This window comes from Rhinoderma darwinii, chromosome 3, assembly GCF_050947455.1.
Source record: "Rhinoderma darwinii isolate aRhiDar2 chromosome 3, aRhiDar2.hap1, whole genome shotgun sequence".
Classification (NCBI taxonomy): domain Eukaryota; kingdom Metazoa; phylum Chordata; class Amphibia; order Anura; family Rhinodermatidae; genus Rhinoderma; species Rhinoderma darwinii.
Window position 1 is genome coordinate 96773045 of NC_134689.1, and position 25437 is coordinate 96798481.

Sequence of the window (25437 nt, forward strand, 5' to 3'; positions counted from 1 at the left end):
ATAAACACTTCTTTATGACATATCTGAAGTTTCTAAATGACAGGAACACTAAAATGCTGCTCGAAAATAATTCTAACGTGCAGCGGTTTTGCTTATGCTTGAACCAGTGCTTCACCCACAATTATCCCACTAAATATGCGGCATCACAAAGTTTACCCATTAGGTCTGGACTCTCGAACGCTGGTAGTTACTAAATGCTTTCATGTTCACCTTATTATACCTTCCAGCAATCTGACGCCATCAATACCTGCATAATGACCACTTTCCCTTACTTCTCATAATAAACTGCCCACTAAATATGTAGGTTGCATCAGTGTATCCAGATTATAGGATACTCAATAGCAAAAAGGGATTAAACGCAAGGAACAAATGGAACTTCACCTATTGGCCCGGTCATTTCCCTGGCTGTCACATTTTAGTCACTATCTATAAAGATTCCAGGTAAAGAGGTCAATGTGCCCCCTTCTTTACAGAGCTTTTGTACATATAGTAATCCATGGTCTGTTATTTTATATCAAATAGCGTCTACTCCATTATCCAGTTGGGTCACCATTTTTAAAAGGACACTTGTTTGCTTTTATAAACTCCCTTTGGCATTATATTACATTAGAAAGTAGGAAATTCACTTGTTCTTGCCAGACACATCAAGGGATATCATTAAGAGAAGACAGACTATTTCTCGCAACATCCAACAATTGCGTGATCACGCAACAAGAACCATTAGACAACAGCTTGCGGGTTGGAAGGACATGAACAGTGTGCAGATGCAAAGTGTCAGCAATATGACAAGGCTAACTAATGAATATTTTCCAGTGTTTACAAGTAATAATTGAAGGGCGAGATACACTCCACATTGATGTGGGAAGCGGTTTATTTTCTATAGACAGGTTGCCACTCAAGAATGGTTTAATATATTAACAAGCACAGGTAATAAACACGTTATACAAATGTGATGGGCCCTCGAGTGTAAAGGACATATAAATGAATGCAGAGATCGTAATACAATCAAGAACCCATGTATGGAGTTAGTGTCATAAGAGTTAGAATTATTATATACGTTTCAAGGAATGTAACTTTTGGCCAATTCCACCCACATATGAACTAGTTTGCCCTGAAATGCAGGCTCGGTTGCTGCAATCCACACTTGGCCATGAGATTAGGAGACAGCATGGTACACCTTGACGATAACAACTACATAAGTATCTTCCTATGAAATTAGGTTAGTGAGGACATGCCACATAGGTTATGTTCTGCCATTTCCATTACTAATAATACTATACAGTAAAACAAATTAGTGATTCATAGTTTGTCGTGTTGCATAACCCCTAGAAAAAGCAACATATTAAAATTATGTTCTAGTCCTCTGATAAATACCATCACTTCATACATATTCATGCAATCACAATACACATTTCTGCCACATATTATTAACTATCAAATAACCCTGCCCCTTCTGCATGTTCTGATGCCACTTCCTCTGCTGTCTGACTTCCTGCGTCAGTGCCCATCCTGTCTATACAAGTAGTAGGCACAACCGGGTTGATTTACAAAGCGAACGTGGAAGATTTCTGGAACAAATATCCCCAAAACTTGCAACTTGTGTTCCAGAAACCTTTTTCATTGCTTTTAAAATCTTTGTGGATACAATGAAATATTAGGGTCAGAAATTAAGGTTTTTGGGACTGGCCATTTTAAAGATAAGGTCGACGTTTATAGACACCTTCTCATATGCCACGGAGACACCTCAGAAGATATCATCAGTGGAAATCTGAGTCTTATAACAACCTTAACCATTTGCTATTGCTCACAACACTTATCCAAGTATTCCCATAACAGTACTCTCCCATGACCACCATAAAATAAAAACACACCTAGACAACACTTACATGCAAGTGACAGAGGACTGATCCTGCTGGAACTTCCAACATGAAAGGGGATTATTTATTCAACAAGAGCAGTTCGTGACTGACAGCACCTGCCAGAAAGAGTACCTTCTGGGCAGATTACTTGAATGATCTAGCAGGACACCACCCAGGAGCGTATTAGGCAAGGGGCAGGTGCCAGAAGAGCCAAGGCTGCATTTACATCTGCGCCAGGGCTCCGTTCCGACTAAATTTGCTGTCAAAACGGAGCCCTGACAGACATATACGGAAACCAGAGATTTCTGTTTCCATCACCATTGATTTCAATGGTGACGTATCCGATGCAAATGGTTTCCGTTTGTCTACTTTGTGCAGGGGTTCCGTAGTTTTGATGGAATGAATACCATAGTCGATTGCTTCTGGTTTCCGTTCGTGTTCCGATGGACCGGAGCCCTGACGCAGATGTGAACGCAGCCTAAGATGCTTTGGACATCTCAGTTCCATACTAGGAAAGGTAATGAAAGTTTATTGCAGTCCTGTTATAATCTTCATTGAATAGTAGTAACATATTTTATAATCTTTCTAGTCTGGACCCCCGCTAGAACAGCAGTCTGTTTGTGTAGTTTGGACCATTCCCAATAACAGTGGTCAGGTTATGTAGCCTGGACCATTTACAAACTTCTTATATGCTCTTTCTGCTCTAGTCAAGCACGTCAACATTTTTTTCTGATATTCTTTGTGCTACAAACCGACTTTGTAGCCTGACGTGTCATGGGTAACCAACAGGTTAAGACTTCCAAACATCATAACCCATTCCATCACTTGTGGAAATACAGGTTATAAATGTAAGATTGCTTGACAGGAGTGTGTTTCAAGTCACCAAGCAAATTATTTGAATATTTTTATTATGTAGTTACTGGTCTATAAAGAACAATAGTATCACATTATGATCTTCCACTTAGCACCTTTCTGCAATGTTTAATTAAAACACTCTCGACAAGTCTAGACAGAACCTTGGTGTGTAAGAATCTATCCAGGGGGTGGAAGACACTTTGTCACCTGAGCTACGAAGGACCTTGGAATTTTTTTTTTATTGCACAGTATTCATATATCTATGTTTTGCTGCACTTCACATACTGTATATACACAAAAACAAAGGCAAAAAACAAAAACACACCCAAGATGATAAAAAGTTCCTCCTGTAATATAGCATATTTTTGTAGCAAGAATAGTGCAGACAGTCGGAGTCACACAAAGAAAACGTGGCACGCGCCACCAGATGCTGTATTGCAGAGGTATCCTACAAGGAAAGAATAGATCTCTGTACTAGGGATGCATCGATACTATTTCGATGCCATGCACCCTCAAACGGTTAGATACCATTATTTCATGCATTTCGATACGAAGCTGTACCGCTGCACAGCTTAGCATTGTAACACATGAATATATGAGAGGGGGCTGCGGCTGTGTGATACAGCCGTTGCCCCGCTCCTGAGTCCTGACAAGTGTCCGCGCGGTCTGTGTGATGTGATGCGACCAGCGCTGCACTAATGAGCTGCGGCGCTGAAGACAGAACATGGCGGGCGCACTGCAAAACACACCCATGTTCTCGGTCTTCAGTGCCTGAACCACCGCTCATTAGTGCAGCGCCGGCCGCATCACCTCATGCCAACCACACGGTCAGGAGCGGGGCAACGGCTGTATTACACAGCCGCAGCCCCGCTCTAACGGCGGAGGTAAGAGAAACTTCTCATCTCCGCTGCTATTCCCCTGAATGCTGTGATCAAAGCTGACTGCAGCATTCAAGGGGGAAATGTGAAGGGGGATGCCCCTTGGAAAGTCACAGGGAATCCCTGTGACACTTCCCTGTGACGCAATTGAGGAACACACCATATATGGGCAGACAGCCCAGGGTCCATTGAAGGACCCCAGGGCTGTCTTACCATATTTCCTGTTCGCGCATACTGAGGTATGTCCTAACAACTGCCCGTGTACTATCTGTACACAGGCTAATGTACTGGCATATAGACATATGCCAGTACGTTCAAGTTTCAAAATAAAAAAGTAAAAACAAAGTAATGTTAAATTAAAAAAAATACACATACACCTTTTTTACAATAAACATTAAAATAAGTCCTAATACATAAAATATACACATTCGGTATTGCCACGGCTGTAATAACCTGCACAACAATTTTTTTTACGCCAATTATGATGTGTACGCTATAAAAAAATAAAACAACTTCTCTTATTAATGTAAGGCACGAGGTGTGATGAATTTAACCGCCATGGGGCTCAAATTAATAATAATTAACCCCATCATGTACCTTCAACATTAACCCAATGTTTTCCATTATGACTGAGAAATATGATGGGGTTAATTACTATTAATGTGAGGCACATGGAAGTTCAAAATTCATCACACCACGTGGTGCACACCAGAAAATGGAAGAAATTCTTTTGTTAACGTTGGCAAAGTATCGTTTTGGTATCGAAAATCGCAATTCTACACAAAGTATCGGTATCAAAGTCCAAATTCTGGTATCGTGACATCCCTACTCTGTGCTATGGTGCTGTATGGAGGGCACCATATGGTGGCACACAGTCTTCGTGCACAAGGCTCCTAAGGCAATATTTAAACCTGCTTAAAATAGGAATAATGTATTTCATTATTGCATTTTCCTTTGATAAGTTGTTATTCCAGCAATTTTTGCATCTCTATGTAGACGATAGCAGAAGAGAGGAAATACACCATTATACAATATAAACAAACAGTCCTAGAGATAAACAGGGTCTCGTAATGCTTACTAAATCAGCACTTCTACATACACATGTATGTGGTCCCAAGAAGGAAACCAACATCTTAAGTTAGTGAAGTTAGGATGGCAGTGATCCCAAAGTAATTTATTGGCTGATCTTTCCCAAACAGCACTGCATATCCTGGCACTGCTCCCCGTAAAGAACATCCCTCCACCAGGGTGGCCTCTATCATTTACCCACATCCTGCCCTTTTCTAATGTCAGCCTCCTCATTCTTCACTCCTTTTTTTGTTCACATGCCAGACAGACAGTAGCAGTCCCCAGAAGAAAATTCAACAGAACAAAAGCAACAAATACTAAAAGTACCATAGTTTATGTAATACAGTGTTCTCTAGAGAGCAAAGACTAGTCTTTTCCTTGAAGAATAAATATACCTCATGTTACAGACAAGGGCGCTAAGTTATGGGCTGAAATAGGGAGAAATAGAAGCCATTTCTTCCAAATCCATAAACGTAACATCTTTATAGATACCATCATATTGGCCCAAAAATACATAAGCAATAGTACAGCAGATGCCAGGGGGCAATAAGACACTATGGCACACCTATTAAAATGATCATACAAGTCAATAAGTCTGCCGTACTAGTGATCTGTAAGTAAAGTCAACAGGGAAACCTGATCAGCTGCTTTGTGACCTTCATGTTATTCGTGCAAGCATTTGGCTAAAATTACCTGGAAAGCCACAGCTTAGAGATCACTGCCCTAACCCAGGTTATGAAATGAATAGTCTCAGAATGCCAACAGTAAACTGCTAAAATAACCAACCTCTCCCACCAAACATTTTGTAGTAAATCAATACAGAATGAAGCAGAACACGCTCCCATTTATGGTTTCTATGTCGCAGTACTGGAAAAAAGATCCGGAATAAGTAACCATGCAACTACACAGTGACAAAGCAAAGCTTTTCCTATTAGCCCTGCAGCATATCGGCTTCAAAGAGATGTGAATGGATGAATGAGATCTGTATATGAACACGGTCGCCCCCTAGTACAACACACATGGCTAAAAGGACCCTTTCTACATATGCATTGTGCAATTTAGAGATTACTTCATGGTTTTTTTCCTTTCGATAAAATTATAAATAAGAGTTTGCCATTAATTTTAAAAGCATATAGTGCTCTACAACAAATCACATTAAAGATTTACAAAATATAGCTGAAGAACTAGCTGCAAGACATACAATATTTATTATTAAAGCATTTTACATGCGTTTCATAACTGACTATAGACAGCATCTTAGTGAAGCAGAAAGATCTGTTCCCATAGTGTCACTTAGCAACAAAATACTTTGTTACATTATAATTGTGCCAAGCCAAAAGCAAGCATTGAAAAACAGTATCCAGGAACAAAATGACACTAGACAACTGGGAGATATGATCACTCCGGTCAGACCCGATGCCCATCTGCCAACTTCTGATGAATCTTCCTTTGGATAGAAAATGGAATTCTTTACAATCAGGGCACACACCCTGCGCCCACCAGGTATAAAGGGACAATTTTCTTGCACATAAAAAGGTATGAGGTGTCCATAAAAAACAAACATTCTCAGCCTGTGCTCAATGTAGTAATGCATCACATAGCATAAAGTCACCATATGGCAGCAACCTTATAGTCAAATCATCAACACGTGTATAAGCGCAGGGTACGGGCACATACTTCAGAACAAATTGAATGTTAGGGGCCCATACTGTTCCCCTAGAAGAAACTTATCAGGATCCGTGCATGCTGCATGGACTCTTATATAAGGTTCTCACTAGAAGATGTCACTGTCTAACTCTGTTATCTACTTTACTAGAAGATCTGTCATTGACTATTACTAGTACATTAATTATGTAAAATGAGCCATAAGTCATTTCAAACAGGATTCAAAAAGAAGTAAAACCAGAATTTCAACATTACATTCTGCATATTCAGTGAAACAACACATACATTCCAAATCACAAGGCCTAACAATAACAACTACCATAAAGATGATCCATGAATAGAGAGCAAACCACTAAAGATCTTGCGTCGAGATACTCCAGTAAACGTATTAAGGTCATTGCCATTGTTTTATCAAGTGGAACACCCAGACCTATACCGTAGAGTACCCATAGGTTTCTTTTGTAGATGCCAAAATTCTGTGTTTTTTTAAATCTTTTTTATAAGGCCACTTTTACACGGCAGTATTTAGATAAGTATTTTGGAGGCCAAAACCAGTAGTGTCCAAAACATGGAAGAGGTACAAATCTTTCTCAATGTGTAAGTCCCATTGTCTTTTATTTACCTATTTGTTACTTCCCAAATTGTGAAATATGTTGGCGCTATATAAAGATATTTTTGTGGAATGCATTTTTTTTTTTTTTTTTTTTTAATAATAGAATAATATGCGGCAGATATACAGCAGCGTAGGTATAGGTAAAAATACCCCTGAGGAAGCCACATTGTGGCAATACGTGTGGGGCTTTCAGTCCTCCTTTCTCCTCCTAGGATTCTCCGCTGAAGATTTTCCCATATTCTGGTATTTATTACCAGTCTGTTTGATTTGTTTATGGTTATGTTAAGGGGTTCTGGTGGACTGTGGGGGCTTTTGTTTGGTTACTTATCAGGGTGACTAACTCCCCCTTTAGAAGTCATTTTTAGCATGTGCTTGTATTTTAATTCCGTACAGGTGGTACTTCTATTTTAATAAAAGATTTTTGTGCTACCTTTCATGTTTTCATTATTTAGTTGCCATATACATACCCATTTCTTTGTTGGTTTTGCAGAGTAGGTAAAGAGTTACATATGTTTGCATCCCATTTGACAAGATACATTTGTTTTAAAAAAAAGTCAACAAATATGGTGTACATTTTCAAGAAACGTAAAAAAAAAAAAAGTTTACGCACAAATACCCAATTCTCTATCTTTGGTCCATGGACTCCTTAATACTCTACACACCATATTTATAGAATACGTCAGCAGTATATGTTTTAATGGGAAATAAAAAATAAACATATGCAAATCTGACATGTCCATATGGGTTAAAGGTACAGTATGCCTACACTTGACATATGAACAGCTGTATTGTACAAGTGGATCACACAAAAAACTAAAAATTGTTGCACGGTAAATGTTATTTTTGTACGATGTGAATCAAAGGCAGATACATGTAGAGGCTTACAATTGCAGACATCTGAGGTAATACATTCAGCAGCACTCTTCAAACGTGAACGATAAAAGTAGAGCCTTAATGTGGCTTGAATAAAGTCTCTATTTCTAGCCTCTATATATTCTTAGATACTACACTTGACGCCCGTGTAATTTGGGTTTCTTATTTGCACCCTAAAATTTGAGGACTCTGGGCAGCAATGCAATTCACCAGAGACTAGAATGGTCCCATATGTTTCTATGAGCGCACACATGCCAAAAAATGTTACTTTGGCACACATTTGACAAGTTTAAATCAGAATTTATTATTTTTTTGGCGCTGACAAAAGGCTGCAATAGTCGGCATTGGAAAAAACACAATATGGTGCGTTTTTATGTATAGGTCTGAGAAAACAAAAAATTCCTTCTGGTTTCCTTCCAGAACACTTGTTAAATAAAATAATTCAGCAGAAGGATTCGTTTCTTTGGCCTACATAATGAAAAGGTGTTTTTTTTCAGCAATAACTTGTGTCCATCAAGGTCAAAGCTTTGTTCTGTGCTGCTCAAATGTAAGATATGTTTCACATGGGAATGTGTTCGCCTCCATAAAACATATCCAGATATTAAGACATCAAAAAAAAAGAAAATTATTAAATAATTGTCCAGGATGTTGACAGCTTCCTCCCCCTTTATCCCAACAGGCGTTTTGGAAAGTTTGTTTTGCGCCAAGTCTAAAAACAGGAAGGACTCTCCCACCTCATACTGATTTACAAGAAGCATCTCTCTGGCATTGAGACGTGTTGCTCTATACCTATATTATTATTCGTATCCACAACTCTCCAATGAAGCAATACGTCACTTCATATGTTTATTTATTTTTAAGATGACCAATTCATTATCGTGAGTTGAGTAGGAGTTCAAACGGCAATGTAAGAAACAAACCTGCCAAAAATGTGTAAATAGATGCCTTCACTGGGCAAGCCTATTCTAATAAACAATCTTCCTTGTACTGCCTGCAGTAATAAGAGTCATTTGCCTTTTGAATATCACCAACACTGTTACAACCATTGCCAAAAAATCCACTGAGAAGAAACTGCTGCCTGTTCGTACCAGGGACACCATGACCATTCAGGAATTGGGGCAGTGTCCAAGGACTATGGCCAAAGACACCCATGGCCACTTAGTCCGTTACTACAATCCTTAATGGTTAAGAGAAGGCCCTGAAAATAATGCAAACGCTATGTGCAACCAAACCAAGTATCACATCTATAGTGGTTGAGAAGAGGAGCATGGGATTTAATGCTATAGGACCTTAATAGATCATGATCAGTTTGCCGCTGGCACTGTATATTTAACATTGAACCACAGGTGATGGAGTTTGTTGAGGTAAATTCATAGAATGTAATCCCAAAATCCGACTTTACCAGGGTCCTACTATGAGAAGATCTCAGAGGTCCTCTTTGGCCACCTCCTCCACAGATAAACTCATTGTTTAACCACATGAAAGTCTACAGGGCAGCTGAAAACCACTGAGTGGCCAAATTCTTCCCTAGGTCTTTTTTTATGTGGCCATTTCATTGCTTATATGAAAGAGTTACTCATTTCACCATTGTAGGAGTGGATTCCAAATGCCAATGCCGGGCAGGAAGTAATTGCACAGATTAATAGCCACACATACCAATATTTTTTTTTCCTTCTAAATGTGCCAGTTTTGTAATATAATTTACAACAATTGTTTTGCTCTATTGTAACAGTGTATACCATAGTTCCCACTGTATTAGTTGATCAGTAAGTATGTTTTTGAAACCAGGAACAAAACGAAAAAAAGTGAAGGATCCAGCGCAATCATTTAAAATAGAACATTGGTTCCAATTTTATTGGGATGGTTAAAACAAAATAATCCCAAGTGTAGTATTAGAATATAGGTAGATAAGTGCCTACGCGTTTCAGACGCTCTCCGCGTCCTTCCTCATGGCTTTTTTCTATGTTTTTGAAAACCTGACGCAAAAAGAAAAGTAGTGTTACCAGAAAGCCAAGCTGCAACTTGTCTTATGTCTTCCTTTTTCACGTAGTCCAGTCCATTTTGCTGAGCATTACTGCACTCTAAGGGTATGTTCACATGTTAGCTGGCTTTTACGGCTGAAATGACAGCCTGTTATCAGAAGAAAACAGCTGCGACGTTTCAGCCGTAAATGCTCCTCCTCGTAATATACGAGGCGTCTGTGACGCTCGTATATCTTGAGCTGCTCTTCATTGAGTTCAATGAAGAACGGCTCAAATTACGTTGCAAAGAAGTGCCCTGCACTTCTTTGCCGAGGCAGTCAATTTACGCGTCGTCGTTTGACAGCTGTCAAACGACGACGTGTAAATTACAGGTCTGCACAATATGTCGGCAAACCCATTCAAATGAATGGGCAGATGTTTGCCGACGTATTGTAGCCCTATTTTCAGACGTAAAACGAGGCATAATACGCCTCGTTTACGTCTGAAAATAGGTCGTGTGAACCCAGCCCTAGAATTCCACAGTTGGACACAGTCAGTGTTTTCCTAATTCATCTCCGTGATAAGACAAAACCAGTCCTGGCACGGTGTGCTAGAGAGTTAGTGCAGACACCGCACAACACTTCCAAGTTTACATATTCATGCACTCGAACGATTAACAAATGGCACCAATTGCGCCGACATGACCATGGTTTGTTTTTAGATCACATCATGAGGAAAGGATTGAATTGTGCCTCCCGGCCATTCTGCAGTGAAGCTTTCAGGACAGTTTTCCTTCTATTTTTAACTAGAAATATACTTTAATAAAATCTTCACTTTGCAGGGTGTATGCTATAAAAACCAACTTTGCATAGTAGGCAGCTATTGCGGATCAAGTCGCCCCCATTGAAAATATTAACTGAACACCAAGTAAGTGCATAAGTAGCTATTTAATGTAGTAATGTTGTATTCTGTTCAAGGTAATAACCACAGGGCGTCCAGACATGCTTTTCAATTACATGTACAGCTTTGTCTGAAATTGATTTGCTCTTTGGCAGTCAAGTGACCCATGCTATCTCCAGCCTTGGGAAGAGAAAAGGATTTCTGCTAATTAAGTTTGGGATGTTTACAAAGTAATACTTCAGTGACGACATTTTATGGTGAGTCCCCTGGCAAAAATTCATAAAGATCCTCTTTGTCTTTCAGCCTTCCCTCCGGCCTGGTTATTATAAGGCGAGGGCAGTGTGTGCACGACATTATGTGCCTTGACGCACCAACAAAGATGAAAAAGATAAAAAATTTAGCTTTATTGGTTTCTAAAAATTTCCTACAATACAGGAATTATGTAATCTTTTGTTGGTTTCTAATATACCTTCAGTATAGCATTGAACTAATAGACTACCAAGTAGTGGCTAATGTTATATTTATGGCCAGCTCTACGGCTGGCCCGGCCCCGTTGGCGGGTGCATATCACATATCTGGTCCACGCGGCACTGCTTTTTTGACCATGTATTGACTTTTATATTTTGTACCGAGTGGTCCCTCGTCCCGTATATGCAAACAGCAAAAAATAGGCAGCACTCCGTAGATCAAGTGAAAAAGCGTGGGTACTTTATTACCCTCCGTGCAACGTTTCAGCTCCTCATAATGGAGAATACACATATATATATATATATATATATATATATATATTTATTTTCCTCCTATTTATACTTGGCCCTGTGTTCAGTATGTGATAGCTTGAGAAAGGTTCCTGTTGAACCGAAACATTGCTTTCTTGAGGTGAATAAATCCACCCTGTTTTCATCTACTCTGAAGTCCTGGTGCCGTTACTGCGTTCTATGGTTGCTTTCCATTCAAGTTGGGGAATTGATTCATCCCCTGGTGACGAGCACATGGCCTGATATATGGGTATGTTGGACTGCTGTGTTAATTTGTATCTGGACTGTGAGATAGAGATATATATATATATATATATATATATATATATACACACACACTATATAATTTAAATTTTTGCCACTATAGTTATGCATGGTGTGTTGTTTGATCGTTTCTTGACCCACACTGCGCGTGCGCGTCCATTGGCTCGGGCAGCTTTGACGTCATGCACATGCCCAGTGTGGTCGATTGCGCTGCGCCTGGCCTCTGTGTTGCCCCCCCCCCCCCCGTTCCCCTTAGCATTGTCCGGGACAGCGTGGAGGTGACACGCAGGCGTTGCCGGGTTTTATGGTCATCTAAATTCCATCCTCCATTGTAGCACGCCATAAGTAAGTAGCATTTTTTTATGCATGCTATTAACTACAGCTGTCATAGTCTTCTCTGGAGTATTGGCTCAGCCTTATTTAAAGAGGCTCTGTCACCAGATTTTGCAACCCCTATCTGCTATTGCAGCAGATCGGCGCTGCAATGTAGATTACAGTAACGTTTTTATTTTTAAAAAACGAGCATTTTTGGCCAAGTTATGACCATTTTCGTATTTATGCAAATGAGGCTTGCAAAAGTACAACTGGGCGTGTTGAAAAGTAAAAGTACAACTGGGCGTGTATTATGTGCGTACATCGGGGCGTGTTTACTACTTTTACTAGCTGGGCGTTGTGTATAGAAGTGTCATCCATTTCTCTTCACAACGCCCAGCTTCTGGCAGTGCAGCACTGTGACGTCACTCACAGGTCCTGCATCGTGTCGGCACCAGAGGCTACAGATGATTCTGCAGCAGCATCGGCGTTTGCAGGTAAGTCGATGTAGCTACTTACCTGCAAATGCTGATGCTGCTGCAGAATCAACTGTAGCCTCTGGTGCCGACACGATGAAGGACCTGTGAGTGACGTCACAGTGCTGCACTGCCAGAAGCTGGGCGTTGTGAAGAGAAGTGGATGACACTTCTATACACAACGCCCAGCTAGTAAAAGTAGTAAACACGCCCCGATGTACGCACATAATACACGCCCAGTTGTACTTTTACTTTTCAACACGCCCAGTTGTACTTTTGCAAGCCTCATTTGCATAAATACGAAAATGGTCATAACTTGGCCAAAAATGCTCGTTTTTAAAAAATAAAAACGTTACTGTAATCTACATTGCAGCGCCGATCTGCTGCAATAGCAGATAGGGGCTGCAAAATCTGGTGACAGAGCCTCTTTAAATAGTAGTGGATATCAAAGCCAATTCACCACCGGGCAAAGAACTCTGTGCGAAATGTGTGTCGGGCTTGGTGAAAACCCTGGTACTTGCGCCCCCCCCCCCCCCCCTTATTCTGGGCTTGTATTTACAGCCTGGGCATTGTCAGTCTCCTGTGATGTGACCTTTTACCTCGGCTGCTCTTTCCATTGATACATTCATACTGGGGTTTATTTGATATGTCCTGAGCTTCAGTGTATGTATTATCTCTTTGATACTTTATGCATTTGATTACAATGTGGTCTTACTAGGGTGATCCACCATTCCATGTGCTTTGTGGGTGTGTGTAAGAGAACACGCCACACGGAATGGTGGATCACCCTAGTAAGACCACAGTGTAATCAAATGCATAAAGTATCAAAGAGATAATACATACACTGAAGCTCAGGACATATCAAAGAAACCCCAGTTTTTAATTATTTAGTAAACCATGGATGCTTTTTTTGGACATTCTGTGATGGTCCTGCATAGTCTCTCTCTATATTGGCATAGTATATTTATTGCTTGGCCAAGGCAGAATGAAATGTACTCCGCTTGCTGGACAGAGTTGCCTAATACTGCGCTTTTTCTGGACAGGAAAGACAATGTTAGGCTATGTTCACACGGAGTATTTTGCCGAGTTTTTTGACGCGGAAACCGCGTCGCAAAACTCGGCAAAAACGGCCCGAGAACGCCTCCCATTGATTTCAATGGGAGGCGTCGGCATCTTTTTCCCGCGAGCAGTAAAACTTCCTCGCGGGAAAAAGAAGCGACATGCCCTATCTTCGGGCGTTTCCGCTTCTGACCTCCCATTGACTTCAATGGGAGGCAGAGAAAGCGTATTTCGCGCTGTTTTATGCCCGCGGCACGCAATGGCCGCGGGCGAAAAACGGCGCGAAAATCGGCGTGCAGGGAGAGGAATATCTGCCTCAAACTTCCAAACGGAATTTTGAGGCAGATATTCCTCCTGCAAAATACCCCGTGTGAACATAGCCTTAATCCTTTTTATGTTTGGGCCTTTCAGCAAATCATTAAAATGATTCGCACACCACTGACCAGTTAAGCCTTCATTCACATCTGCATTGGAGTCTCCTCCTGACGGAAGCTTTCCGTCAGAACGGGACCCTGAACAGACAATGCAGCCGACTCATCGCGATATCATGTCTTGCCTGTGGCTCTCCATAGTACCCCCTGTAAACCTGCACAGTTCTCTTAATCACAAAAGTGAGCGTTAAATGAATAATTCAGCTTTTCTAGTTATGTGGGACATTGGCATTGGTGATATTCAGCCACTTAAGTTGACTTGTAATTTACTTTACAGGAAAGATTAAGAATTTAATGGAAAAACTTTGTTCCCCAAAGCGATTACAACTCCACATCATAAAATAAATCCTTTCTGAGTATTATCTTCACAGAAATATTGCACTTGCACCCATTGTGCAGTACCTGTTTGCCTGTCATATTGCTTCTAACTAGTAAGGAATTATGGAGGCAATAACAGATTAAGGGTATGTGCACGCACGCACGTCATAATACGGAGCTGTTTGAAAATCAGGAGCGGTTTTCCCTTGCAGACGTTTTTTAATCAAAGTCACGTTTTTGCGCCAATTATAACGGTCGTTTTTGGAGCTGTTTTTCTATAGAGTCTACGAAAAACTCCTCCAAAAACGGTTGAAGCACTAAACGCCCCGTCGGAACAGAACGCTGTTTTTCCCAATGAAATTAATGGGCAGATGTTTGGAGACGTTTTTCGGGACGTTTACGGGCCGAAAAACGGCTGAAAACACTGTGTGAACATACCCTTAGATGCAGCAAAAATATACCGTGTTACAGCCAGGAGCTATAGCTTCTGGTAGATGTTCTGTAGTGTAAAGACACCCATACACTATGCAACATTAACACCCATGGCAACAATAATCCCCCTATGCATGGACAAATATCAAGTAAAAGTGCTTGATAGTTGCACAAGAAGATTTTCAAAACACATTAGAAAATCTTACACAATATTGCCACGTGCTATGCCAGTGAACCACCAACAGGGTGGAAAGGGTCAGAAAAGGGACACAGATCTAGGAGGAGAAGGAATAGTGAGATGGCCACATATCTGCTACTCTCTCCATTTCAGTCTATAGGAGCTACAAAAACAGTGTACGAAGCGTGGTATGGGCACCTCAATTCTCTAGACAAGATATGCCATAAATGTCTAAGATAAAATGCTTTTAAAAATATGGCACATCTAGAGGAATTATCCAACAACCAACATTAAAATCTAAAGAAAGTCCCACTATAGATATATAATTTATACATATACACATCTAGAAGATTTTGTATGTCTAACATGAGGATCAATAGGGGTTCTTAATGAAGACCTTGAATGCTCAAGTCTGATTATCTTCAAAGCCGCGGCTCATGGAAACGAAAACCCAGAGGGTTGTCTGTATCTTAAAGCGGTCTACATCAATTTTCCTAGTTCTAGTTCATCCCCGTTTCTTCAAAAAGTTGCATAAAATGGAGGAAATCCCCAGAACATAAGCTCAAAGCATTCTCCGAGACTAAATTATTAGTAAGGGCAAAGGAAAACTTGACAACACCATTGCAGTCTGAATAACACCATGTGTATAATGCTCTCATTTAAAATAAAGCCATCATGCGGCCTATTCGGTCTTTGTATTAGAAATAGACTATTTTTACCCGGATTTTCATAGATTCTGCACCATCGATACTTCAAAAATATCAGGAAAAACGCCTGTACAAAATATCACAATCAAAACGCCATACCTACAGCATTCCAAAACGATATGCATGTACTTAAAGGGGTATTCCCAAATTCATAAATCATCATTTATCCTCCTCACTTCCCTCCCCTCCCCTCCCCCGCAGTGAGAAGGTGCTTGAATGCGGTGGCTGTTGAGCATGCGCCCGCTGCTCTATTCTATGTCTATGAGAATGCTGGAAACAGGAGAACGCTGTACTCGGCTGTTTCTGTCATTCCCATAGACTTTGAATGGAGCGGCAGTACGAATGCTCGACAGCTGCTCTATTCAATGACCTCCTCACGGTCAAGCAGTGAGGAGGATCTGAGGGATGAGTACCCCTCTTCTCGCAATAGGTGGGGACTCCCAGCGATCAAAAAATTATCACCTATGTGAATAAGTGATATTTGTGATTTTGGGAATACCCTTTTAACTTTATTTTACTATTAGCTCCACAATATTTTACTGTAAGCGAGATCTCAATTACCTTTAGTTTTATGAAAGGACCCCCACTTACAATATTTAAAACCCATTCCTATTTGCTCAACACTTTCAAATGCAATCCCTCTATTAACCAGTGACATGATTTACATTTGGTCGTGAATCCTATTGTAGAATATAAAACCAATCATTTATTTATCATCCCATCTATTGATCTAGTAATACTCAAACTAAAAACTGGTTTGGTTCTACCTTGTATAGTTGAGCGAGTGTGCATATTTTTGTGGAGGTCCGGGGGGATAGTGGCTGTCAGAACTAGAACATGATTATAGTACTTTTTATTTGACATCACTACAGGTGTCAGGATATTTGCAATAAAAACAGTATGCTTGGCTTTTACACAGATAAGTATTAGAAGTATCAAGCAGGTTTGGCTTTTCTTTGTTATATAACCTAAGCAGGGAGAACTAACAACTTGTTTCCTTGGCAAGCTAAAGGGTAACTAAACATTCAAACTTCTAACATGTCATAGTGACATGTCAGAACTTTTGATCAGTGGGGGTCCAAGCACTGAGACCCCCCACCAATCGCTAAAACAAAGCGGCAGAAGCGCTCGTGTGTGCACTGAGCTGCTCAGTTTCTGTTCGGCTTTTTGCAGAAAGCCGATTTAGCAGTGTAAGGGCCCACAGGCTTCTGCCGTTCGTATTACCAATTGGTGGGGGTCCCAGTGCTCGGACCCCCACCAAGCAAAACTCCTAAAAGGTCACTATGTCACGTGAAAAGTTTGTTGAACGTTTATTTACCCTTTAAATAACTGAGCATTAGTGATACGAATATATAGCTGCAGTATCAGTCAATGGAATGAATACCATTAAGAACCTACAAAAAAAATGGACTATGCCACATAGTAAGGTATAACATTGCCATAAACATCGCCCTTTCTGGACTATAGGACATTACTAGATACGAATATAAAAGGAAGTTATTTGTATCCACTTTGACATACTACAATTTTTATACAGGCAAGAAAAATACTATCATGCTTACCACAGAGACATTCATGGGCCTGTAATGGATTCATTTAATTAATGAGACTTGGCAGAAAGCATGGCAGACCATAAAACCCCCATTAAAGAGAAACCAGCATGTAAAACGCTGCCTTATTTACTCAGACATGAAAAGCCCAAATAAGTGTCCCCAAGAACCTGGTGCAAAGCATGGACACAGGCCACATATTTAAAGAGGCTCTGTCACCAGATTTTGCAGCCCCTATCTGCTATTGCAGCAGATAGGCGCTGCAATGTAGATTACAGTAACGTTTTTATTTTTTAAAAACGAGCATTTTTGGCCAAGTTATGACCATTTTTGTATTTATGCAAATGAGGCTTGCAAAAGTACAACTGGGCGTGTTTACAGTAAAAGTCCAACTGGGCGTGTATTATGTGCGTACATCGGGGCGTGTTTACTACTTTTACTAGCTGGGCGTTCTGATGAGAAGTATCATCCACTTCTCTTCAGAACGCCCAGCTTCTGGCAGTGCAGATCTGTGACGTCACTCACAGGTCCTGCATCGTGTCAGACGAGCGAGGACACATCGGCACCAGAGGCTACAGTTGATTCTGCAGCAGCATCAGCGTTTGCAGGTAAGTATCTACATCGATTTACCTGCAAACGCCGATGCTGCTGCAGAATCATCTGTAGCCTCTGGTGCCGATGTGTCCTTGCTCGTCTGACACGATGCAGGACCTGTGAGTGATGTCACAGCGTCATCTCTCGAGAACACGCTGTGTCTGCACTGCCAGAAGCTGGGCGTTCTGAAGAGAAGTGGATGATACTTCTCGTCAGAACGCCCAGCTAGTAAAAGTATTAAAAACGCCCCGATGTACGCACATAATACACGCCCACTTGGACTTTTGCAAACCTCATTTGCATAAATACAAAAATGGTCATAACTTGGCCAAAAATGCTCGTTTTTTAAAAATAAAAACGTTACTGTAATCTACATTGCAGCGCCGATCTGCTGCAATAGCAGATAGGGGTTGCAAAATCTGGTGACAGAGCCTCTTTAAAGGGCTTTTCGGAGTTATTTAAAAAAAAGTTGGCCAACGTAGGAGGAATGCAAATAAAAAAAAAAGACATTACTTACGGACCTCAGCGATCCTGTGCAATATACCAACTGAGAACAGTGATTGGCTGCAGCGATCACGTGGGTATACATGCACATCATCGCTGCAGCTATGTCAATGCACAGCGGCGGGGAGGAACGGACGCAGCGGCACTGGAACAACGGGGATCTGTGAGTTGAGCAACGGCTTTTTGTCTTTTTGCATCCCTCCTACCGTGGTCAATTTTTTACAACTCGGAAAACCCCTTTAACAGGACATTAGCATAAATAGGACTAGGCACAAAGAAACCAGCACTTGTAAGTGAAAGAAATTCAAGGACAAGTTCAATGGCTCATACAAGTGGCAAAGCCATGTATATGGACCCTGGTGCTACTGCGCCACCATATAAAAATTATAAGATCATAGAGTACAGTATGGGCCCATAGAAGCCTGTGGCGTACTGGAGACGTAAGACGCCACGTGCAAGGAACTAAATCTATGCCCCAGCCTAAACCATAGACTCAAACAAGAGAACATATAGGTTAGATGACTCATCCTAAGTAGTAAGGCTGGATTCACAAACAGCACTTTGCTGTGTTTTTCATAATGTTTTCATAGGTCAAAAACATTGCGGCCAGGATTTACTTTAAAGTCTTTATTAAAACATTGAAAAGGCTACATACAAAGTGTATTGTTTTTTGTGGTTAGTGGCTTTTTTTTAACCCCGTGTTGCCTCAGCCATTTTTGTTTTTTCCTCTTCACCTTCCAAAAGCCATAACTTTTTTTATTTTTCCATCGATATAGCCGAATGAGGGCTTGTTTTTTGCAGGACGAGTTGTAGTTTTTTTTACGGCACTATTTATTGCACCATATAATGTACTGGGAAAAAAAAAGTAAGAAATCTTTGTGGAGCGATTCCGCCATTGTTTTTTGGATCCCATTTGTATGGCCTCCACCGTGCGGTAAAAACTTCATGTTAAATGGGTTGTCCACGACCGAACAACTGATGACCTATCCCCGGGATAGGTCATCAGTATATGATCGGTGCAGGTCAGAAACCCGGACCCCACAACGATCCGCCACTCCAGATGTTTTGAATGGTATGCAGTAGTTTGAGCCGGAAACAGATGGCTCCGACCACTGCATAGAAGCCGTTCAGCAGAACTGCAGTTGTTGGAGCCATCTGCTTCCAACTCCAACTACTGCATACCATTCATAACAACTGGCGCCTGGAAGCAGCCGGCTCAATGCGCAGTCCGGGTGCCAGACCCACACAGATCATATACTGATTTCCTATCCTGGGGATAGGTCATCAGTTGTCTGGTCGTGGACAACCCTTTTAACTTTATTCTGCAGGTTAATAAGATTACGGTGATACCAAATTGACAGTTTTTGTTTGTATTTTTACTACTTTTACAAAAAAACAACTAATTGCTAAAAACAACAATTTGTGTCGCCATAATTTGAAAGCCATAACTTTTTTACTTTAATGTCAATTGAGCGAGGTGGGGGCTTATTTTTTTTTTTGGGGGGGGGGGGGGGGGGGGTCAGGCTGTAGTTTTTATTGGTACCATTTCGGGATACATAAGACCTTTGATCTTTTGAGACCGAAAAAACAGCAATACTGATGGTTGTATTTTACGGCGTTCATCGTGCGGGTTAAATATATTGTTATGTTATAATAGTTTGGACTTTTAGGGTAGGTTCACATAGAGTTTTTCCTCAAAATTCCATTTGGAATTTTGAGGCAGATTTTGCTCTGCCTGCACGCGTTTTTCACCCGTGGAGAAAAACGCAACGAAATACGCTTTTTCTGCCTCCCATTGATGTCAATGGGAGGTCAGAGACGTAAACGCCCGAAGATAGGGCACGTCGCTTTTTCCCACGAGAAAGTTTCTCCGCTTGCGGGAAAAACGAACGCCTCCGCCTCCCATTGAAATCAATGGTAGGCATTTTTGGCGCGGTTTCCGCGTCAAAAAACATGTAAAAAAAAACTCTGTGTGAACTTACCCTAACAGATGCGGCGATACCAGTTATGTTTATTTAATTTTTTTGCATTACTTTTGGGGAAAAAATGTTTGTTTCTTCAACTTTTAATATTTTTTTGTATATAAAAACAAACCAACTAGAAACCCTTATTTATTAGTTTCTCTAGGGGACTTGAACTAAAAACTAACCCTCAAAAAAATAGTATCCAAATACATACGTATTTTAATTGTGCAGTTTCGGTGTAGATGCCACTTTTTTTTTTTTTTTAAGATAAAGATGGAATTGTACCAAAAAAAGAAAATAACGTATAAGGATATTTTCACATGGTCGGTAGTTATCCACACCACAACAACCTGTACAGTCACTCTAGTCAGACGGTTTCAGTATCAACCATTCGCCTGAATAGAGTGTAAGTGCTCAAGCGGAAACACGGAACCCGCATTCTCAGGATTGTGTGGGTCTGGTTTCTGGGATCGTCACTGCTCTGACTTTTATCGTATATCTAGATCTGCATGAAAATATATCGTGAGAAAAAACCCTTCGTTTTATATCTAACATTTGGCTGGTGAACTATTTTACATGCAAAACCCCGCACCACGTGACAGCGATTACTGAACAAATGTCAAATTTAAATTGCTGGAAATTAAGAATATTCTGTAAATTTTTAAATGTCTTATTTGGAAACTATTGTGAAGGGCATGAAACGGCCACAAGGACTAAAAGAAAATAGCATTTTTGCTAAATTAACCCACTATTTATTGGATATAATACAAATGTTTTACCTGTCAGACTGACATTGAATTCATTGTGTACCCTAGAAAGCAAACTGGTAAAGCATGAACGCTTTCAAGTGCCATGGCACGACAACTAAGATTTATCTAGAGGGCCAGCTGACAACTCACAATACCCATGTACAAAGACCATCTGCCAGGGGCTCGCATTGTCCGGATGCTTTCAATCTTTTATACTGGAAGACGATTTTTTATTTCCTTATAGGATATATTCCCCAAATGACAATACAAATAGAGCGGATACTGATAATATAAAACACCCCGAAAAAATAAAAAAATAAAAAAAGTTGTGAAATGCTGCTAATCCTAGTTACGTTCTAAAATAATAGGACAGAGAGTAGGCGCCGCTTACTCCACTCCTGGTAGAATTGTATTAGGTGGTATATAGAAAGTATACAAGAGTGTCTGGTCCATCATAAGCTTTAGCAGCCGCATAGAAGGCCAGGGTTTGTTGTGGTGGCAATGGATTCCCATAGAAATTTTGATGGCATTCTCAAGTGTAATTTTTGCCTGGAACATGGAAGCAACTGAACGCCTTTCATTTCAGCAGCTCAGCTGTTTCGTGCCTTTGTAACACGAGCACTAAGATTGGGACAATGGCAGCAGCTTTTCTGTGGCATCTGTCGCCTCTTGTAGGGCACATGTCTAATCCTTCCAGAAGGAATAATGGCTGGTGTCAGAATGCCAACTTTTCCCAGACCTGGGAACCCACCCCTACTCTATATACAGCCCGTACAGAGGAATATTTTACAGCCCTATTACATTATTCCCAAATATTGTCCAATGTTTTAGTCATCATTTCTCAATCCTAATATTAAGCAGACTCCCTTAACAATAGACCCGAAGCTAACAAATAGTTAAGAACGTTCTGTCATGAGGTCTTTATAAGAAACGGCTAATCTGTCTAATCCCTGGTTACACATAAAATACCATATTTCATGTATGGTTATTACAACATCTATCATTTAGGGTCCAGGGATATATTCCCACAATATAAATAGTGAAATAAACACTCCACATTCCATGTGAAAGAGCAAAGATGACCACAAATGTAAAATAGATATAAGAATGGCACAGAAACATATGAACGGCAAAAGGCTACACAAGTCTACAAATATGTTACAATGACCATGTGAATACAGCCTAAGGCTGGGCTTCACACAGGAACCTTCATGAATGCAAACACTCCATATAATTACCTCAGAAAACTGGACCAAAAAAAATGGCGCTCAATATTCCGGCACCTACAACTTTTGTGTCAGGAAAAGGGGACGTGGCTATGTATTTGTATACCGTGCAACTGGTTTATTAAAGTTATTCCCGTTTTAACTGATATTGTTCAAAAGCGCACGCTATATTCCTTCAAAGTGGTGCACGGTCTTGAAAAACATGGCGCACATTACACTAGTGTTCCACAGCCGTATAACTCCACTAGTAAATGAGCCGCACTGAGCGCATCCGCAAAAAACGTGTCAGGCTGTGTTCACACCGTGCAGTTTCGATGTAGACGCCATGTGTTAAAAAAATAAACGGGACTGTACCAAAAACCAAAGTGGAGTGTGTACGTGTGTGTGTGTGTATATATATATATATATATATATATATATATATATATATATATATATATATATATATATATATATCTGCCTTTCAACAAAAAAATATTGGGGCAGATACATTAATAATGGCTTAAAAATAGATAGCCTGAAGCTAGAGGTGCCAGGCTGAAGAAGACGCTCACACTTTGATGGATTTGGCGCATGTTAGACTCCTTTCTTTATACCACCTATTGGGTGGTATATTTATACCAGCGTGTTGCTCCACAATACTAGCGCACGCCAGTGACAAATCTACAGCCATATTTTAAGTATGCGACCTGACACGCCGAGCACGTCACACGTCACGGTTCTTTCTAGCGCACGCATTAAACATGGCCAACAATTGATGCGCCAAGAAAATCGGCGCACTAAGAAACAATAAATCGGCTTCCCTCTCCTCTGCCTCAGCCAACAGGCAGACAGTCACAGGGAGACCTTATACTAGGAGCAATGCGTCTTATGGCAGGTCGGGTCATCTGAAGGATGTACAGCACTAGGAAGTGACAGGTATAATGAAGCCGGTCACAAACATGTGCCAACCATTCCTAAATAGTGGCATTGTAGAGCGCTCACAGATCTGCTACATGCAACTGCTTGGGTTTTCCCGGGAATGTGAGGTGTTTCATAAGAACGCTATCAACGAGGGCATGATCTGTGATAGGAAGGTGTATGCCCAGGATACAAATTCAAACCAGCCACCTTGGCAGCGTCTGACCAATGGCACCGAACTTCCCGGGCAAAAACAGCCGGGCACCACAGATAACACTCCCATAGAAACACGGTCACAGCCGTTAGGGATTGAATGTAAACCTCCACACAGAGAGAACACCTCAGCAGAAACAACGCCCGCCCACCCGACACGATCACCTTCATCTCTCCACTGTTGCCGCTAACAGGTGGGGTCATGACAGCAGACAGCGGCTACAGTCTGAGCAGCCTAGACAGGTGAACATCCACCGCTAATCTACCACCATCATCCAACACGGATCTACCGGCAGATCAATGCAATGGAGAAGGCGCAGAATACACGTGATGCCACCCCAGTTACCAGGTGTCACTGCGCGACCACAAAATAAAAGGCTATAGGGCTAGGTGGCATAGTAGAGATTTCACGATCCACACAATCCCCATAGTTGAGCAGATCCCTTGTGATCCAGTATCCAGCGCGCTGAGATGCCCTGCAGCCTCACCTGGCAAGGTCTTGTGCGCCGTGTTCCCCATAGCAGAAGGTGCGGAGCTGGAAGCAGATGGAGGATATCACTGAGCCCTGTTCTGGGCAGTGAAGGTCCATTTAACCCCTTGCTCCCCGTATGACGGCACGGCGAGCTTCTCTGTGTGCCGCTCTCCCAGTCTGACGGCGGCTTCTCTGCACCCTCCCTCCGTGCAGTGCTGAAGCCTGAAACGAGTGACTGCATCCAGAGCCGACACCGCTCCAACACGAGGGGGCGAGGCCCGAACGCCGAGGCCTCGCCCACCGCCAGCCAGCCCTGTCTATAACGAGGCGCAGCGGGAGGCTAGTACAGTAGTCACAGTAGTATAACCATAGAGCCATAGGCGTGAGAACTCTGCTGCTTATTGGGGATTATGTTATTATTATTATACTTCCGGAGATATCGCTGCTCTAGATGCGTGATGTCAGAGCTGGCTTATTATAAAGGGGGGGGGGGGATATGGTGCCAGCATCTAGACACGACAACCACCTGTGCACATATCACTGGCTTGCCACACTCCAAAAACACAAAATTGAGCAGCATTACCTTATGAAAACGGCAACATCCAGTTCATTTCATTAGGGTATGTTCACACGCCGAGTTTTCAGACGTATTTCAGGACGTAAATGCCTCGAAATACGCCAGAAAAAACGTAGCTGAAACGCCCTGTAAAGAAGGAGCATGTGGCTATGTTCACACGCTAAACAAAAAACGGCTCTGTAAAATACAGAGCTGTTTTCAAGGGAAAACAGACTCTGATTTTCAGCCGTTAATTAAGCATCAAGCGTTTTTTTTATGCGTTGTTTATTCCGTTTTTGTGTGTGAACATACCTAAGGGTATGTTCACACGGCAAACTAAAAACGTCTGTAAAATATGGAGCTATTTTCAAGGGAAAGGGTATGTTCACACGGCAGCGTCCGTAACGGCTGAAATTACAGGGCTGTTTTCAGGAGAAATCAGCTCCGTAATTTCAGCCGTCATGGCATGTTGAGGCGCTTTTTCGCTGCGTCAATTACGTTAATAAATGGAGCTGTTTTTCCACGGAGTCAATGAAAAACGGCTCCATATACGTCTCAAGAAGTGACAGGCACTTCTTTGGCGCGGGCGTCTATTTACGCGCCGTCTTTTGACAGGGACACGTAAATTTACGCCTCATGGGAACGGACCAACGTAAAACCCATTGCTTTCAATGGGCAGATGTTTGTCAACGCTTTCAAGCCGTATTTTCGGACGTAATTCCAGGTGTAAAACGCCCGATTTACGTCCGTAAATAAGGCGTGTGAACATACCCAAACAGTCCCTGATTTTCAGCCGTTTTTAAGGGTATGTTCACACGGTATGTTTGAAAAAACGCCCTGTAAAAAGAATTGCATATCATTTGTTGAGCCATTTTTTGAGCCATTTTTCATTGGGTCAATAGAAAAACAGCTCCAAAAACGGCCATAAAAAACCGCAAGTTGCTTAAAAAGCAGCTGAAAATCAGGGGCTTTTTTCCCTTGAAAACAGCTCCATATTTACAGCCATTTTTTGCGTGTGAACATAACCTAAAGCGTCAACCGTTTTCTGATGCGTTTTATACGGACGTTTTTGGAGCTGTTTTTCTATTGAGACAATGAAAAA

At 41.3% G+C, this 25437-nt stretch overlaps 1 protein-coding gene across 2 annotated transcripts in view; it reads right to left on the minus strand.

Annotated features, from left to right (window-relative positions):
• Positions 1–24099, minus strand: part of NEURL1B (neuralized E3 ubiquitin protein ligase 1B) — a 57674-nt gene extending 33575 nt beyond the window's left edge. For both annotated transcript variants that reach the window (XM_075856503.1, XM_075856502.1), the window contains exon 1: positions 23796–24099. In XM_075856503.1, coding sequence (XP_075712618.1) covers positions 23796–23826 — 31 coding nt within the window. In that variant the 5' untranslated portion in view covers positions 23827–24099. The remainder of the gene's footprint in view (positions 1–23795) is intronic.
• Between the last annotated feature and the right edge of the window lie 1338 nt (positions 24100–25437).